The 18,075-nt window shown below is 31.2% G+C and overlaps 3 protein-coding genes across 3 annotated transcripts; all 3 read right to left on the reverse strand.

Moving 5' to 3' along the window:
- Nucleotides 1-484: 484 nt before the first annotated feature.
- LOC123214812 (probable carboxylesterase 12) lies at nt 485-1,659 on the reverse strand. The gene has a single exon (XM_044634807.1). The coding sequence runs from the start codon at nt 1,556-1,558 to the stop codon at nt 608-610; it is 951 nt and encodes a 316-aa protein (XP_044490742.1). The 5' UTR covers nt 1,559-1,659; the 3' UTR covers nt 485-607.
- Nucleotides 1,660-13,439: 11,780 nt separating this feature from the next.
- On the reverse strand, nt 13,440-14,526 carry LOC123214785 (probable carboxylesterase 12). The gene has a single exon (XM_044634771.1). It carries the CDS (start codon nt 14,467-14,469, stop codon nt 13,519-13,521), a length of 951 nt encoding a protein of 316 aa, XP_044490706.1. The 5' UTR covers nt 14,470-14,526; the 3' UTR covers nt 13,440-13,518.
- A 412-nt stretch (nt 14,527-14,938) lies between these two features.
- LOC123213478 (probable carboxylesterase 7) lies at nt 14,939-16,105 on the reverse strand. Its single transcript, XM_044632912.1, has one exon. The coding sequence runs from the start codon at nt 15,950-15,952 to the stop codon at nt 15,017-15,019; it is 936 nt and encodes a 311-aa protein (XP_044488847.1). The 5' UTR covers nt 15,953-16,105; the 3' UTR covers nt 14,939-15,016.
- Between the last annotated feature and the right edge of the window lie 1,970 nt (nt 16,106-18,075).

The following is an 18,075-nucleotide window of genomic DNA, read 5'->3' on the forward strand; positions in this document are numbered from 1 at the left end:
TCAAAATAAAAAGATTATCTTGAAAATAGATTACTTAAAAGGTTACTGGATATAAACGGTTACTATGTTTGATAAAATTTGGTAGATATAAATAATTATTGTATTTGGTTAAAGGTAATAAAAGATTACTAGTAAATTATTTTACTTAAATGTCTTTGAATATAATTATTTTTAAATATTTTTATATTATTTATCATATTAATTAAAAATAAATTTATTTTTGTCTCAAAAATTAATAAATAATAATATAATTATAATAAAATCAAGATTGTATTGATAATCTTTAAATATCTAAGGCGAATATGGTAATTATCAATTATATTATCTGTCACATCAATATCGATAATAAAAAATTACTGTAATCTTATATTACTGACAAACTAAATAAAAAAATAAAAAATATATTATCAAGATAATCTTAAAAAACTTGAATCAAATGACCCTAAAGGAAATAAAATCATGCACATATTTTTTAGTAATTCACTTTTCGTATTAATTGCCTCTTTTTATTTGATTCTTTTGTAAAATTTCAATCTATTTTCTGTTGAATTCCTTCGTCTCTTCTTTCCCTTGTCCTATTATTACTGAAACAAACAAAACCACATGATTAATTAGTATTGTAGAAACCGGCAGTTTTCAAGAGCATAACCTTGGCATTTCCACAATCGGGATTGAACAAATGGAAAACGTGGTCTTCTCCTTTGGTCTCGAAAACCTCAACGTCACCTCTCCACCCGCTTTCCTTCAACTTCTGATGACAATACCATCCTCTGGCGCATAGCAAATCCTTCTCCGCTACAAAAACCAGCACCCGCCTGCACTCCAGCTTTCCCAGGTCCGGATCTTCCGCAGGATTTATCCACGGGTGATCGAATCCGGTTGTCTCCGGATAGGCACATCGCCACAACGTTTCAATAAACTTTCTGCTTTTTGCATCATTTGTCTCGTTATCCACTGCTTCGTTTCCCCAGAAATAGGGGTGACATAAAACAATTCCTTCAACGTTAACGCCTTCCAGTTTTTCCATGCCATGTTTTATGCCCATCCTGTGCGCTATATTAGCGCCGGCACTGTCACCAGAGAAAAACACTTTCTCGAAATCAGCGTGAGAGTTAAGCCAATCTTCAGGGCCTGATCCGTTAACATGGGAGGCAACCCATTTGAGGGCACTCCATGAATCGTCGTAAGCGCAAGGGAGAGGATGCTCCGGGGCTCTTCTGTATTGAACCGAGACGACAACGATGTTTTCTTCGGCAACTAAGGAGTTGATGTAATTGTGGTACATAGGGGAGAAGGGGGACTCGATGCAGAAGCCTCCGCCGTGAAAGTAAACAAGAAGGGGAAGTTTTTGGCTTTGGTTGACGTTTTTTGGGAGGTAAAGCCTGACAGAGAGGCCATTTTCTGGTGAATATACAACGTCTTTGGACTCAACGGCTGTTTTGGAATCAAAAGATGGGGGGACGACGTCATTGCCACCGAGCCGGTTTACTTTGCCATCTTTGTAAACTATTAGCATAGGCGAGCAATCATAGGCTATTTCTGGCTGGGTGGAAGCCATATCAATGAAGAAGAAGAAGAGGAGTGAGAGACATACAGAGAACTTCGTTTGGACTACAGAGAGGATGGGGGATGAGTTAAAAGGTGCTAGAGGGCTGTTTCTCTTCGTATATAGCGAGTCGATGTTAGGCAGCAATTTTATTTTTTTGGTAATTAATTAAATTAGTTGCTAATTAATTAGTGGCGAGGGTTTGATCATTAGTGGCCACATAGTTATTGTGCAAATTAGATAGATCACACATATCTACACTGTTTAAACGAAGGGGCCATTTGGTTCGTGTCGTGCCTATTAAGGGTTTTGTGATATTAACCAAATTTGGGATAAATGATATTTTATATTTTATGGATTTTTTAAACCATATTAGGGATGATTAAATATGATAGAAAGAAAATCAGTCAGAGATTAAATAGAGTAGATTGAAGTTCAAGAGAGTTTTAAGAAATTGGATATCAATAGAGATTGAGTATCCCAATGAGATAGAAAATTAAATAATACATATAAAACATAAATAATAAAAATACTAATAAATGAGTAACTTGTGACCTAGACAAACCCGTAGGTAGAATATACTATTGATTTGTATCTTTAGATAGAGAGATAATTATCAGAATCATGTGTTTATTGATTGACTAAGATTTATCAAGACATAGAGACTCTCATAATTGAGGTCCATAAATTAATTAGTTAATATTGTAAGTTTGTCGATTGACAAACAAATAGAACAACCAAGACTTAAGACCATTCCCTTGACAAAGAAATGGTTAGTTGATGCATAGATTGTCAATCGATTTGTGTGATTTACACAAATTGTTATATAGTAAATTTGACTAATTTTATCAAATTTTTTGTGATTTTTGGAAATCACTAAAGAGGAAGAGAAGGTGTCGCTAGAGTCAATGGTTAGAAAAAATGGTTGTAAAAAAGAAGGTATGCATTTTTGGAATATAAGTGCAAATGTTTTAAACTTTAAGAGAGCGTCTATTAACTTTAAAATATGAAAACTTTAGATGGTAAGAGTGAAAAAGTAACTTTTTTTAACATTAAGTTGAAAGAAAATTATTAGTTTTCAAAATTAAGATGGAAAATGGGGATAAATTATTTTTTTAAAATGACAATTTTAATTCTAACAATAATAGTAAAATTTAACAAATTAATAAATATTTAAATTTGTAAAAATTAATGAATCAGAATTTAGAAAAAGGAATAAACTTCAGATAGGAATAAGTCCTTTAGCCTAATAATAATAATAATAATAATGTCTCTCATACTTTAGAAATAATGCTTGAGTTAAAATATTACTTAAGTAATAATTTTATGTGACTTACCAAAATATATATATATATACACACACATACATACATATGTCCATATACCGGGAAATGGATTTACAAGCTTAAATGCACAGGTGGTAATCTAAGTTGACAAATAATGAAATAATCACCAAAATTAGACACTAATTTAAGTAGTCAAAAAATATTTTTATCATTTTTATATAAAATATAATAAGATAAATATTACTTAAACTTTGTAATAGTGCAAACAAATTACATTTTCACTTTAATTATTTTATGTTTTTATTCCTATTTGCTTTTATTTTTCTTCTGCTTTTGGCTTATTGTGTCTCTCACTTTTAATTTCATCGTGCCCCCGTGTCGCATGTCACTTGTCTTGTGCTCACTACGCCACTCATCTTTGACATTGCATGCCATCCCATTTTGCACAATGACTACAACTCCACCTCCTCGACACACATCATTGACAATCCTCTCTGTCCATTTTTATCTCATGGGTTATTTGTGTTTGGCTTCATCAGAGTTTGTATGTGTTTGAAAGAAAAGTTTGGATTGTTTTGTATTTGTTGTGTTGATTGTTATTTGATTTTTGATTTATGAAGTCGAATAACATTAGAATATGTGGCAAAAGGTCCAATTGGGGTTGAGACAATGTGTAGGAAGTTGAATTGGCCTTGGGAGTATGGGAGTTGAATTATGTATCAAAAAATTAATTTTACATATTATGTATCGAATATTATATCGTATGATATAATTTTTTAAAAATAAAATAATATAATTGATATGTTATTATTTTAAAAAAATATCACGAATATTTTTAAAAATTTGAAAATTTTCACATACTCTCCTATAACCAATGTTTTTAAAACCAAACCGATTGTTTCATTGGTTTATGATTCAACCAAAGAGCTGACTGATTCAACTTATTATCAAATTATAATGAATAGATTTTGCTTAAAAATTTGTAAAAAAATAAAATCAATCAGATTAACCTATACTTATAGAGATTAGAACATGTTTTTTTGAAGGTATTCATTTGATTTCAATGAAACAATTAAGAGTAAAAAAGTCTCAATCTCATTATACAAAAAAAACATAATTCTGTAAATTATTATCTATAAAAGATATTTTAATAGATATGAGATACTTTTTTCCTTTTTATTTTATTTTTGTATTTATTTTTCTTTACAAACATTTAAAAATTTATCCAATCTAATAAAAAATAATTAAATTACATAAAAATAATTAAAATTTAAAAAAATTCAAAAGTCAAACCCAGTTTTTAATCAGATTTGACTAAATTAATAATAAAATCGGTTTTTTATATTAACTGAATTAGACTTAGAGTCAATTTCTAGTTCAACAAATTAAACCAATCGATCTGATCCAGTTTTTAAATTATTGTCTATAATATCATCTTTTTTCTTAAAATATATCAATTTATATCGATAATATTTATTATATCATATTAATTATAATATATTTTATAATATATATTATTTTTTTAACTATATTATATAACATTTTATATGTATGAGATATTATAACTAGAGTCAATCTAATGAAGCCAGGAGCACGGAGAATGGATAATGCATGACGGGTGGATAAAAAGGTTTATAAAAATTATTTTTTTATAATGGAGTCATAGTCGGCCTCCCAAAATAATCAAATAAATAAGGCCAAATGACTATGTCCCATCCAAGGTTTGATGTTTTCTCAAGTTTTCACCCTTTAACTATAGAAACATCAAACACTTACCCATAGTCGGTTAGATTTAACAAAATCTTAATCCCTAAAAATTTAATCTCATTTTCTCCCCTAAAAGTTTAAAAACTAATATTTTTTCCCTAAACTAAGTTTGAAAAGATCGCATTTCCCCCCTAGGGTTTATTTCCAAACCCTTTCACTTTCTCCGGCGTCATCACCAGCTGTCTTCCCCTCCCGATGGTTTCTCTTCCACCGACAGCCCCCCTCAACTCCACCCCAACGTATCCAACGTAGAGAGAAGTCGTCTGGGAAGAGAAATCGTCTTCCCAGACGACATCAAGTTTAATAGTCTGAGGGTCTTTGATTTTCCATGTCTGAGTCATTCGTTGGACTGGATCAGAAACTGGTTCCAAAGGAGGAAACTCTGCAGGTTGAAACATCATACAAGGAGAAGGAGAGGAAATCAAAGATTGTGCAAGTGGATTCCAATATGAGGCTGAGGAACATAGGTGAAGACGATCGTTTTCCCATACGACGACGAGTCTTCTCGTCTTCGTCTGGGAAGACAATCGTCTTCCCAGACGATGACGATTGGGAAGACGAAGACTTCGTCTTCTTCGACGAAGTTCTTCGTCTTCCACGGCTTCTCCGACTCCGATCGGACGTCCAAATGGGAGAAAAGAGATCGTCGGAATGAGAGAATGCTTCAGGAGGTAGAGGTAGTCGGCAATGGAGCTAGAGATGTCACCGGAGATTTCAAAACAAAACCCTAGGGTGAAACTGTGATTTTTTAAAACTTAGGTTAGGGAAAAATTTTAGTTTTTAAAGTTTAGGGGGGTAAAATTATATTCTATTTTAGTTTATTTTTAATATTATAGAGAAAATGACGATTTACCCTTATCACCGTTAGAGTTTTGTTAAATCTAACCGGTCATAGGTAGGTGTTTAGTGTTTTCATAGTTAAAGGGTGAAAACTTGAGAAAACATCAAACCTTGGGTGGGAAATACTCATTTGGCCAATAAATAATGACAATAAAGTTGCTTTCGTTTTGGGCCACCGTACCATGCAGAGCAATGAATGACATTGACAAAGACACAAAAAAATTAGGTACACTGATTTCTCATAATGAATGTGACAGAAACTGGATGAGCTACCAATCTGGTTGGAAATGGCATCTGCTGCCCGACTTGCTACCAGTCAGTTCAGTGTCGACAGGCAAAAACCAAATTTGTTAGGTGCTTGGCCTTTATAGTAAATAATTCTTTGGATTCCTCCCATTTGACGAAACTTTAATTAGTGAAAAATGAGATGTTGATTAAAGTAGTTACAAATTTTTTAGTTTAAATTTTTTTAAGTAAACTTATAATAATTTTATTTTTTAAATAAATTTAATTTAATTTTTAATAATATCTCTTTTAACTAATTACATCACTCTTTTAGTTAATTATATCATTTTTTTTTTGACAACTCATAAGTATTTTATATTGTTAGGTTATAATTCAAAAATTTTTAAACCTATTTAAAATGATCAATTTCTATTATAATACATATCAAAATTAAAAAATTAATATAAGTGCGAAGAAGGGTGTATAAGGGTGTGCGCGAGTGTGTATGGTTGTGTAGGGTGTGCAAAGGTGTGTATGGGTACATATGGATGCATAGGGTGCGTATGAATGTGTATGGGTGTGTAAGAGTGTGTATGGGTGCGCAGATTAAAAAAAAACAAATAGAGGTGCGAAGAAGCGCGCACCCTGTTCGCACCCATAAATAAATAAACATATAAAATAAGAGTGCGCCCCTGCACACCCTGTTCGCACCTATATACACTCTATACACCCTTACATACTCATACACATCATACGCACCCATACGCATACCCTCACACACCATTTTTCGCTAATCTTTTTGTTCCGATCTGTATTATAATACAAATTGATCATTTCAAATAAGTTTTTGAATCTTCGAATCATAACCTAACAACATAGAATGCTCATAGGGTATCGAAAAAAATATTTTAATATAATTAACCAAGAGGGTAATGTAATTAACCGATAAGGGTATTATTGAAAACAAAATTAAATTTGCTTAAAAAAGTAAAATCACTAAGTTTGCTTAAAAAAGTTTAGGCAAAAAAACTGATACCTATTTTAATTAATAACCCGTGAAAAATTGTTTGTAGAAGATCATTCTTTTTAACTTCATTTGATGTAGTGAAATTTATATTTTAGTTATTATATCTCATTTATGTCTAATTGATAAAAATATAAATTATTTATCTTTAATCTGTGCTCTTTTTTAATTCAAATCCACTCACGTTTTCACTTATATTAAAAATGAAAAGATAGATTTATTATTTGTTTACTTGAGTTTGAGAGAGCGTTAGAATATATTTAAATATATTTCTAATAAATTATTTTTTATATTAGAATATATTATAAATATATAATTTCTTAGGGTAACAAATATTTTAAATATATATTTTTTATATTATTGTATATTAATTATATTTATTTGTATTTTCTTATAGAAGATTAATGATAGATAAAAATTTATGTATTATTCAATCAGTTTAATATAAAATCTTATATGTCTTACATATATTTTGATTATATTGATTTATATTTGTTATATAAAATTTATGATAGATATTTTCTTTTTAACTTTGCTTTTTAGGGTTTATATTAAAAATAATAATTAATAAATAAGTATTTAAATTTTTCAAAATTTATGGACTAAAAATGTATTGTTAGACAAAAGCTTAGAGGAAAATAAGTCCTTCGGAGTTATAAAGGATATTCAAATTTTTAGTTTTATTTTAATCCGTGTATATATATATATACACACCATTGATCTCAAATTCTAAACAAATATATCACAACAATAATCTATTTTTCTAAAATACCATTCTTAATAAGACCCACGTAGAGAGATCCTATTTTTTTTTCTTTTTTTCTTTGTAACTTTGGAACTGTACTGTGAAAAATAAAACAAATGCTCCAAAATGGAGCTAGTGCTTCGAAAACAAAAGAAATAAGGAAAAAACTAAAAAGTGAAACGAATTTCAAATTAAAAATTCTTATAAATAAAGATATAAAACAAAAGAGCAACTCACCAAAGCTCGACCACATCCACTTAATATCTTATATTAAACTCCAACTACTAGGATTATCAAAGAAATAATTGACAAATGTAATTGAGAAGATCATTTGATGGGGTTTAACTGGAAGAATGAAAGGTTGGCGTTTGGTGGGGTTTAACTGGAAGAAATGAAGGGTTGGAGTCAATGTCAACCTTCTTGTTGTGAAAAGCAATGGGTTGGCGTAATTTTTAAAAGCCAACGCCAACCCTCTTTCTCTAAATTTAATTTTTAAAAAATGTCATGGGTTGCATCAATCTTAAGTGTTTCAATTAATATTCAAAGTTTTTCAATGTTTCAATTATTTTTCATTGACACAGGATGTCAACGCCAACCCTTGTTTTTTCCATTAATAATTGAGTCAACCCATTTCCTCTGGATTTAACTTTTAAAAATGTCATGTTTTCAGTAAGTACAATGAATATATTTGAATAATGCATCAAGAGGGAATATTATAATGAATATATATGAATAATGCACTGACTTGAATAATTCACTGACAACCAGAGTAAAATATATTCTTTATGCTCTTGTTTGCTCCTTTTTACCTTTCACGTGGAAGTCTTGCTTGCTTCCATATATGTGCAAGTTTTGGCAAATATTTTTTGCAAAAGTGTTTGTTGGCTTACTTCCATATTTTCTCTAAAAGTATTTACTTCCGCATAGATCATCGGATTGTTTTCTTGTCCACGAAGAAGATTCAACGAACAACTTCATCGATCATCGGTATTATTGACGTAATGGCAGGAAGACATATTATGTTTCATTATATCAAATGGAAGTAGAAATATATTATATCAAATTTAATTTAATCCAAATTCGATGTAAATTGAATTTTAATTTGATCCAAATTTAAATTAATTTAATTTGATTGAATTAATTTGAAGTTAAAATTAAAATTAATATGAAATTGATCAAATTAATTTGGAAGTTGAAATTCAAATTAATTTGAAATTGCAAAAGGTGAGTGGTGTACCATAGTTGGCGGAAACACCAAGTTTCCACCAAGCTTTCCCAGGCAAAATATTTCACTTATTGGCGTTTCCGCCAACTCTTCCAAAAGAATAATATATGACAAGAGAAAAAGAAAAATTAAAAAATTAAAGTGAAAGTACCGCATGCATCACACCCCATTTTATTCCTATAATGGAACGGTTAGTAGAGATTCCATGTCATTTGTCAACCATGTGTTGGTATTGTTTGTATTTTAGTAGATTTTATTATTGTTTGCTGGTGATTTAAATCTAAAATGTCGCTTAAATAACATTTAAAACTAAAAAATGATAATCTTATATTAAATATTATGAACACTCAAATTTAACTGTTTTTATTAAAAATGACATCATGCATATTAATTAACTGATAATCTTTTTTTTTTATTATTATAATGTTACATTAGCTGATGCCAATTATGTTAATTTAATAATGATAATTCAGTTTATTTGATTAATCTTTGATTAAAATGATTGTCTTTCATTAATGTAATTTAATAAATTAATATATATTTTCAGGCATTTGCAATCAACTACCAAAGGAGGCGTACAAATTCCATGATGCATACAGATTCCAAGTGCACATGTCACTTCGAACGAAGACGAATATTGTAACTATAATTAGGAATAAACTAACATTTACTCAGAGAGCCATTTTTTGAAAAACCTGTTTTGAACACTTATTAGATTTGGTAGAGCTACGGTTCAGTGTCGTATTTATTAAAGCGATGTTATTTCGTATGATCAATCACGGGAACCTAGACAAAGAAATGTGGTTCAGAATAAATAGTGTTAAGTTTCAATTCAACCCTGTGGAGTTTGCACTAGTCACTGGTCTGATTTTTGGGATGGACATAGATGTGTCCAACTACGTTGATTGCATGGGGATGCCTTGATTGAGAAAAGAATACTTTTGAACATTCACAGGTTGTTATCCCATGGGGAGATCAAGCAATATTGGTCATTATAATATTGTACCGTCATCCTTCAAAGTGGGCACACACCCATCTTTCATACCCAATATCGTTCAAATAGGTTGTTGCAACAGAATTTACTCTAGCAATTCTACTCATAGCGGCTTGAAAGTCCCTGAGGTGATCTGTCTTAACAGTTTTCCAAAATAATCCTTTAATATGTTTAGTATTTTTAAACTGCGAACACATGTATCCTTTATGTGGTAATTACAAAACCTATAACGGGTATAAGGCATTACGTTCGCGACCAACGTAATTATCGAATGATAGCGATAAAAAATAATAGTCAAATCCGACAAATCACCAATGCATATGAGAAAGTATGTCAAAAAGGGCGTCTATGTATCTATTCCTTTCTTATGTCTAATATCAAATGTGAGTGGGTAAATTTGATTATTATCATCCTTCGCAACAGTAATGAAAAGAGATCTAAGATACTTTCCTTTTAAGTGTGAAACATTAATGCATATCATCGAGCAGCAGAATTATTAGAACCCTCTTAGTGAACACCTCATACACATGAAAAAAACTTAAACCTATTTTTTTGATCGATATCAGTAGTATCAAAGTTCCTAGGTTCTGAAGCTCCAAATTATGACAATACTAGCATAATAGACCTAAAGACTCTTTCGGAGATCCTTGTAATGTATTTATTGCATATGTTTTGGCACGTCATGCTTGAGTGTAGGATATGTCGATTATGTACCTATCTACCATGTATGAAATAATTTCCTTTGGTTGATAAATACGATCAACCACAAACATTGATTTAAGTATGTTCCCTAGCGATTCTACACTAGCTTGTTTGTGGTGTAGCAATATTTGATCTTGCAGATAAGTGTGTGTCTTGTCCATACATCGTAAGACCCAATAGTCTCCATCTTGCTTTCTCGTTGCTCGTGCCCACCATTTACATTATGAGTGTATGCACTTAAGCTCATATTGTATATTATCAGAGTGACCAACCTTCTATTGAATTCCTGTCTTTAAGACATATGTTTGAAATAATGCTTTTAATTCTGCTTTCGAGTTATAAAAACTCATCACTTGTAAATGGTTGTCCCTTTGTGTTACCCGATTACTAATACTTGCATTCTTAACATCAACAACAGGCTCATGAACCCATTAAAATAGATTTAGATTATGGATGTGACTTGGATATGATCTAATTTTCATAAAGCCATGACATCTTGTGCTATATTCAGCCCCTTCATTACAAGCATGATTTTGGCTTCTGTCAACGTCTTAGCTCGGAACACCATACATGTCTTCATCAAACCCCGAGAATTCTTCATCATCATCATCCATATTATCCTCCTCATTATCTTCTACTTCATAATCCTCATCCATGTCGTGGTCATTATCATCATTAATACCAAAATTCCTACCAAACTCTTGAAAACTTTGTGGATGTGCCTACTCATTTGTCAGATAATTTTCGCTTTCTTCCTCATGAACATCTTCGCCTTGTTGATTATCTCTTCTATCAATTTGACTTTTAGTAACATAAAGTTTTATATATCCTTATGAACGTCTAGCTACAACCATCAAAAACTCCATATCATTATCGTCTACAATTTCCATCGGACTCACATCACCTAGGTTAAATACGCACATATTTGACTGACTTCGATTGAGTTTTAAACGATAGCTAATTCTTGTAATGAATCCTTCAAAATCAACACTTATGTCAATACACATCCCTTTCTCATTCCCACCAACATAGCTTGTCACATTATCATCACCTTCAATCCATTGGCCTCCATAGCGAATCTTAAATGCAGTTTTTTCCTTCCTGATTAAAAATAAACCAAAAAACATAAAAACTTCAAATTACACTACTTTACAATTTTTTCAAATTAAGCCCCAAATGTAATACAAATACAACCAAACTTCATACATACGTATTTACAATACATTAAACTATTATATCATTAATTGATGTACAAATATTGATCAAACTAAGGGAATAAAAAATAAAAGAAAATAATAATGGCAATTTTGTAAATTTTTATGGAACTTTCTACCAAGACAAAGAAAATAATACATACACAAGCACCAAATTAGAATAAATAAAAATAAAAAATAAAATAATTGAGTGCAATAAAAGAAAACAGAAAAAAAATAAATAAATTCAGTGGGACCCGAAGGGTTGACATGGTGTTAACATCAACCTGTTCTTCATCTAGAATTTTTTCTGGCATGAGTTTTGGTATTTTGTAACTATCAATATAATATTAAATAATATTATAATAACTTTAAACAATAGAAATAACATGAAATAATAGCATTAAACAATCTAACAATATAAAATCACAATAAAATGAAATTTTACATGAAGTTATGAACATGAATCTATCATACTTATTTCATTTTCAATTGTTCATAAAGAAAACACATAACATACGGCTTAAGTCAAGACTGACCTGAATGTGGATGATTTTGCTATGAAATCTTTGTAATAGATATTAATTCTCTTAATAAATTTAGTGATTTTAGTCTCTCTCTCCTTTGTGTCCAAGTTGAATATTTTATAATAATTTTCTCATGGATTTTATTATTCAATTACGTGTCTTCTTCGATGAAAAATTTATTTTTTTATATTGTAGAGATTTCTTCCTCACTTAAAAGTTAAGGAAGAAGAAAAAAAAAGTTGTAAAGAAAAAAAGAAAATTTCTGTATGGGTCACGTCAAAAAGGGTATTTTAAAAAAATAAATTATTGTTGTGGTATATTTATTTAAGTTTTGAGATGAATACCATATATATATACGGATTAAAATAAAAATAAAAATGTCAGTTTCCCTTTATTTTAGCCCTCTCATACCTTACCTACAAATTTATAGCACTTTCTTTCCATTTTTACTTTTTTTGACCTCCTTTTTATGGGTTTATTCACAACGTTTTGTTTTTATCACCTTGATTGAATCTTTTGGGTGGGTCAACGTTTTGTAACAATTCTTATTGTGTTACAAAAGATGCAAGTCAAAATAATTTAACAAATTTTTTTTGCTACATAATTTATCATTATAATGTAATAATTCTTTATTCAAAATAGTAGGATATTAATTTTGTTTGAACTACCTGTAAATAACATAAAAATTATTAGGATATTAATTAAAATAGTTATTTTTTATCATATACATATATATAATTATATTTTTTTATTTTATAAATATAATTATTTTTTAATTTAATTGTGTCGTTAAAAAGAGAAGATTTTAAAATTTAAAGTTGATTGTTGATAAATCAAATACCTAACCAATCAATTTTTAAAAATAAATTAGGTTGTTAGGTGTTTGGCCGATCAGCAAACCATTCAATTAATCTTTGCACAATTAAAATCATTGAAAAATTTTATATTTTCACCTCATATTTCAGTCTCGATTGTATGTTTGAGCCAGTTCTATATCTTAGCTGAGTGAGTATAAAATAAAGTCTAAGAATATTTTAAATTTTTTATATTTTAGACTCTATATATATAATAATAAAATACTATATATACATTAAAAAATAAACTATTTTAATTAATACCTCAAATTTATTAATAAAATATTACTTTACTCCAATTATATAAATTTATTGTGTTTTAACGTGGTAATGATAAAATATGTATCATAATATCCTGACATTTTTAATATTAATTTTCTAGTGAGAACTTAATTGTATTAATTTTGTCAATATCATGTAAAATAAAATTGGATTTATCAAAAATGTTGTAATAATAATAATAATAATAATAATTCAATCAGATGAGATGAATCAAACAATAAAACTGGAATTATTTTTAATTTTTTTATCGGTGACTGCAATTGTTTCAATCCCTGAAAATGGATGCAGATCTCTGTAACTTCGATTTCTTATTGTTGATTGAAGAAGGAAGCAAGTCTCTTGAGCATAGCCACAGCCTTTTTGCAAGCGGGATTTTTCAGATGGAAAACATGGTACTCGCCTTCCGTCTCTGCAATTTCCACATCACCTACCCACCCACTTCCCTTCAACTTCTCGTAATAATACCATCCTCTTGCTCTAAGAAAATCCTTCTCAGCCACAAAAACCAGCACCCTGACGATCCCCAGCCTCGCTAGGTTCGGATCAGCCGCCGGATTTATCAGCCGGTCGTCGCACCCGCTTGAGCTCGGACAAGCCATCTTCCAATATTTCTCCCGCCGTTGTCTGAATTCTGCGTCAGTCGACTCATCACCAACAGGTTCTTTGCCCCAAAAATACGGATGACATAAAGCGACGCCCTTCACATTAACACCCTTAAGCTTTTCTCGGCCGTGTCTTAAGCCCATATGGTGAGCTATAGTGGCTCCAGCGCTGTCCCCGCAGAAAAACACTCTCTGGAAATCAGCGTAGTCATTGAGCCAATCTTCAGGGCCTGCTCCGTGCGCATGAGACGCGACCCATTGAAGGGCAGTCCACGAATCGTCCAAAGCGCAAGGGAGGGGGTGCTCAGGGGCTTTTCTGTATTCAACCGAGACTGCAATGATGTTAGCTTCTGCAACTAAAGAGTTGAGGAAATTGTGGGTTTGAGGGGAGAAAGGGGATTGGGTGTAGAAGCCTCCTCCATGGAAATAAACCAGAAGGGGAAGTTTTCTGTTTCGATTGGTGTTTTTCAGCATGTGAAGCCTGACCGAGAGCCCATTTTCAAGTGAATATAAAACGTCTTTGCATTCAACATTGGTCTTGGGATCAAGAGATGGGGGAACAACTTCAGTGCCTTGAAGCCTCCGCACGCGGCCATCTTTGTATATGATTATCATCGGAGAGAAGTCATAGGCTACCACTGGTTTGCTGGAATCCATTTGGGCAATTAAGAAAAATAGAGCTGAGATAAAATAGACGGCTTTTAGTTTGTTGAACAATGCTATATATATATCTATATTGGGTATATAATTGTATATATATTTATATATATTATCACATAATTGAGTATTATTTTATTTTTAATTTAAAATTATCTAATATCATATATAAATATGTATATATTTATGTATTCGAAATAGATATACGTAATTTTATTATGATTTATTTTATATTTCCAAGATGGAATGATTGAGAGCAGTACAGATTTATATTCCATTTTCAGAGCTGGCCATTCATTTGGCCCTTTGTTGAAAGAAATAGGCAAGAATATGACACAGATTTTCGTGATTTACGCAAAGGACAAATAATATGAGGGAAAGGAGTTGAACCACTACTCAGTCTTTTGGGCATCCAATTTTCTCAATTTGTATCCATAAATTCAGTTTTGATAAATTATTCTACAGAACATAAAAAAGAACTTAATTTTGTTTATTCGCTTTGAAATTATGAAAGAAGAGCTGAGCAGTACAAAGTGCTTGATGTAAATCAACTAGCATTGTGTTGATTTATGAATGAAGCCATTTTTTCCTTCAAGGTCACGGCCCTTTCAGAATTCGGATTAAACAAGTGAAACACATGGCCTTCTCCTTCTGTCTCCGCAATCTCCACTTCTCCAGCCCATTCACTGTCTCTCAATGTCCCATAATAAAACAACCCCCGGGCTTTCAAATTATCCTTCTCAGCAATACAAACTAGCACCCTAGCGCACCGCAGGCTCGACAACCTCGAATCAACACTTGGGTTGATTCTATGATCAGCGGACCCGCTTGTGGTTGGACACACGAAAGTCCAGCACTTATCAACACCGCCGTCTTGCCTGCCGAAATATGGATGAATCAAGCAGATTCCTGACAATTTCACCCCATTTAAGTCTTCAACAGTTGCCTGGACGGCCACGTTGTGCAACAGGTTGCCTCCGGCGCTATCCCCAGCAAGAAAAACTCGGTGAAAATCAACGTAGTTGTTCAGCCAAGCTTCAGGGCCTTGACCATTGCAATGACACGCCACCCATTTTAGTGCGGCCCATGAATCTTCATAGGCTACGGGGATGTAGTGTTCTGGGGCTAGCCTGTAGTCTACGGAAACGGCGATAGCGTTAGCCTTGGCCGCTAGAGAGGATACAAAGTTGTTATAAACGGAGCAAAATGGTGAGCCCATGAAGAAGCCTCCGCCGTGATAGTAAACAACAAGAGGCAGCCGGTGTTGGCCCGGTTTAATGGCGGCTGCTGGAATAAAAATACGAGCTGAGAGTCCGGTTTCTGAAACAATGATAACATCTTTAGAGAAGACACCATTCTGATCAGAATCATCAATCGCTGGTGGAACTCTATCAGAGCCAAAGAATCTCTCCACGCGTCCATCTTTATATGCACGAAAATATGGAATATACTCATGCGCTACTTGGTTTTCACTCGAATCCATTGTTACAGTCAACTGCAATTACAAATGAATTAGTTATGACTGAACTGAAGAGGATCCGATAATTTAAATCTGAAAGTAATCGTCGCCCATTCCACATGTTTAACCGAAGACTTTGTTGAGTCTTTCTAATGTTTGGTAATGGGCACTGGGGTCCCTGGTGAGTTTCACGAGACCTTCTCCTTCCCATCAGATATTGCACATTTAACATTTGGAAGTGGAACTTTTGACCAAAGACCCAACTGTCCTCTAACTTCACCTTTTCTTTTTTAAAGAGAATAGGATAATTGGACGAATTGGGAAGTGAGACCCATCACCTGTCACCTCACTGGATACAAAATTCCGATATGTACAGTACTCGCCCTGCCATCACATGGGCCAAATAAATCCCACTAATAAGGTTGTTGTGATGACTGATGAACGATTTGAGCGTAGCATCCACGTTTCTCATTAGTGTCATCGGTAAAACTATTTATATAATTTTTTTAATATAATTATATATATAAATAATAATAATATATTATTATATAATTAAATATTATTTTATTTTAATTATTTAATTATATAATATTATATCATTATTTATAAAAAAATTATACATATAATATTATTCTTAATCTCGTTCACCCACTTTTCAAAAAAAAAAAAAAAAGATAATTATCAATTTGATTTTACACTTTCTTTCTTCTTAAGTCACGCCACCTCACAAACATTAAGTCTTTGTCTATTATACTTAAATTGATTTAGTCATGGCATTAATCGCCAAGGAAGCAGGATTATTATACTTAGAATTTTTGATTATATTAAGATCTCAACTGAGTGGTTTTTTTAATTTTTTATTAAAATATAGATGTATTGATGTTGATAAGTAATTTCTAACCTTCTAGTTGTAATTGTAGTGTTAATTAGCAAAGCAAAGTTGGTTCAACAGCACCGAGATTCGACTTCAATTTGGAAACTTCTTTCATAATAAGAAAGCTATGGGGTTGGTGCATGATATAGAGGTATAAACCTTCAGTTAGAGATGACAATAAGTTACACCAGACTAAGCCATAACTGGTTAAGTCAGTCCACTATTTATGGAGGGATTAAGAGGACAATCCACGTGTTTTTTTATGGAAAATTGAAATTTTTATCCTTATTTTAATCTGTGTATACATAAATACCACTCATTCTAAAGCTTAAACAAATATATCACAATAATAATTAACTTTTTAAAATACCCCTCTTTAATCTTTCATGCAGAGATTTTCTATTTTTCTTCTCTTTTTCTCTGCAACTTTTTCTCTCTTTTTCTTCATCTTTCAAGTGATGAAATCATATAAAGAGATCATCTTTCTTCTTCCTCATCTTCAAAAACAAAAAAAGGAGGGAAAAAATTGAATTTTTTTGATTAATAATTCTTCAAAGTAAAGATAAAAAAAAGAGCAACTCGTAAAAACTCAATCACATCTATTTTATAATCTGAAAAAAATAACGATTGAAGTAGACCATTTAATAAGATTTAACTAAAAAAAAATTAATATTTAAGAATTTAACTAAAAAAAATATTGACATTTAATTGAAAACATAAAAAAAAAATTAGCGTAAGTTAATTGAGAAATAAGGGTTGGCGTTAATTGAGAAATAAGGGTTGGCGCATCAACGCCAGCCAACCCTTGTTTCATATTATTAACTGCAACTTTTTTTATAGGCATGATCCCATCCTTTATAAAATAAAAATGAAAGGATTGGCTTAGCCGCCACCCCTTTATAAAATAAAGGGGTGGCGTTGGCCAACCCTTCTTTGTCAAAAAGGTTGGCCAGACACCAACCCTTTATAAAATTAAAAAAAGTTGACGTCAATCCTTTTATTTTAATTTTTAAAGATTATAATATTATATAAAATTTTTTAAAAAAGTGTTGTAGTATTATATTTTAATATAATATATATTATATAATATTAATATTATAATATCTAATATTATATATTATAATATATAATATTATGGAATAAGGGTTAACGTTGATGTCAACTCTTATTTTTCAGTTAACTTATGTCAATCCTTTTTTTTTTTAGTTAAATGCTAATTTTTTTTTTCAGTTAAATCTTTAAATGTCAATTTTTTTTTTCAGTTAAATCTTAC

This window comes from Mangifera indica, chromosome 4 (assembly GCF_011075055.1).
Source record: "Mangifera indica cultivar Alphonso chromosome 4, CATAS_Mindica_2.1, whole genome shotgun sequence".
In the NCBI taxonomy this organism is placed as follows: Eukaryota; Viridiplantae; Streptophyta; class Magnoliopsida; order Sapindales; family Anacardiaceae; genus Mangifera; species Mangifera indica.

What these genes read in the sequence shown, in the direction of transcription:
- LOC123214785 (XM_044634771.1), bottom strand. Translation starts at nt 14,469, where the DNA reads ATGGATTCCAGCAAACCAGTGGTAGCCTATGACTTCTCTCCGATGATA.
- LOC123214812 (XM_044634807.1), bottom strand. Translation starts at nt 1,558, where the DNA reads ATGGCTTCCACCCAGCCAGAAATAGCCTATGATTGCTCGCCTATGCTA.
- LOC123213478 (XM_044632912.1), bottom strand. Translation starts at nt 15,952, where the DNA reads ATGGATTCGAGTGAAAACCAAGTAGCGCATGAGTATATTCCATATTTT.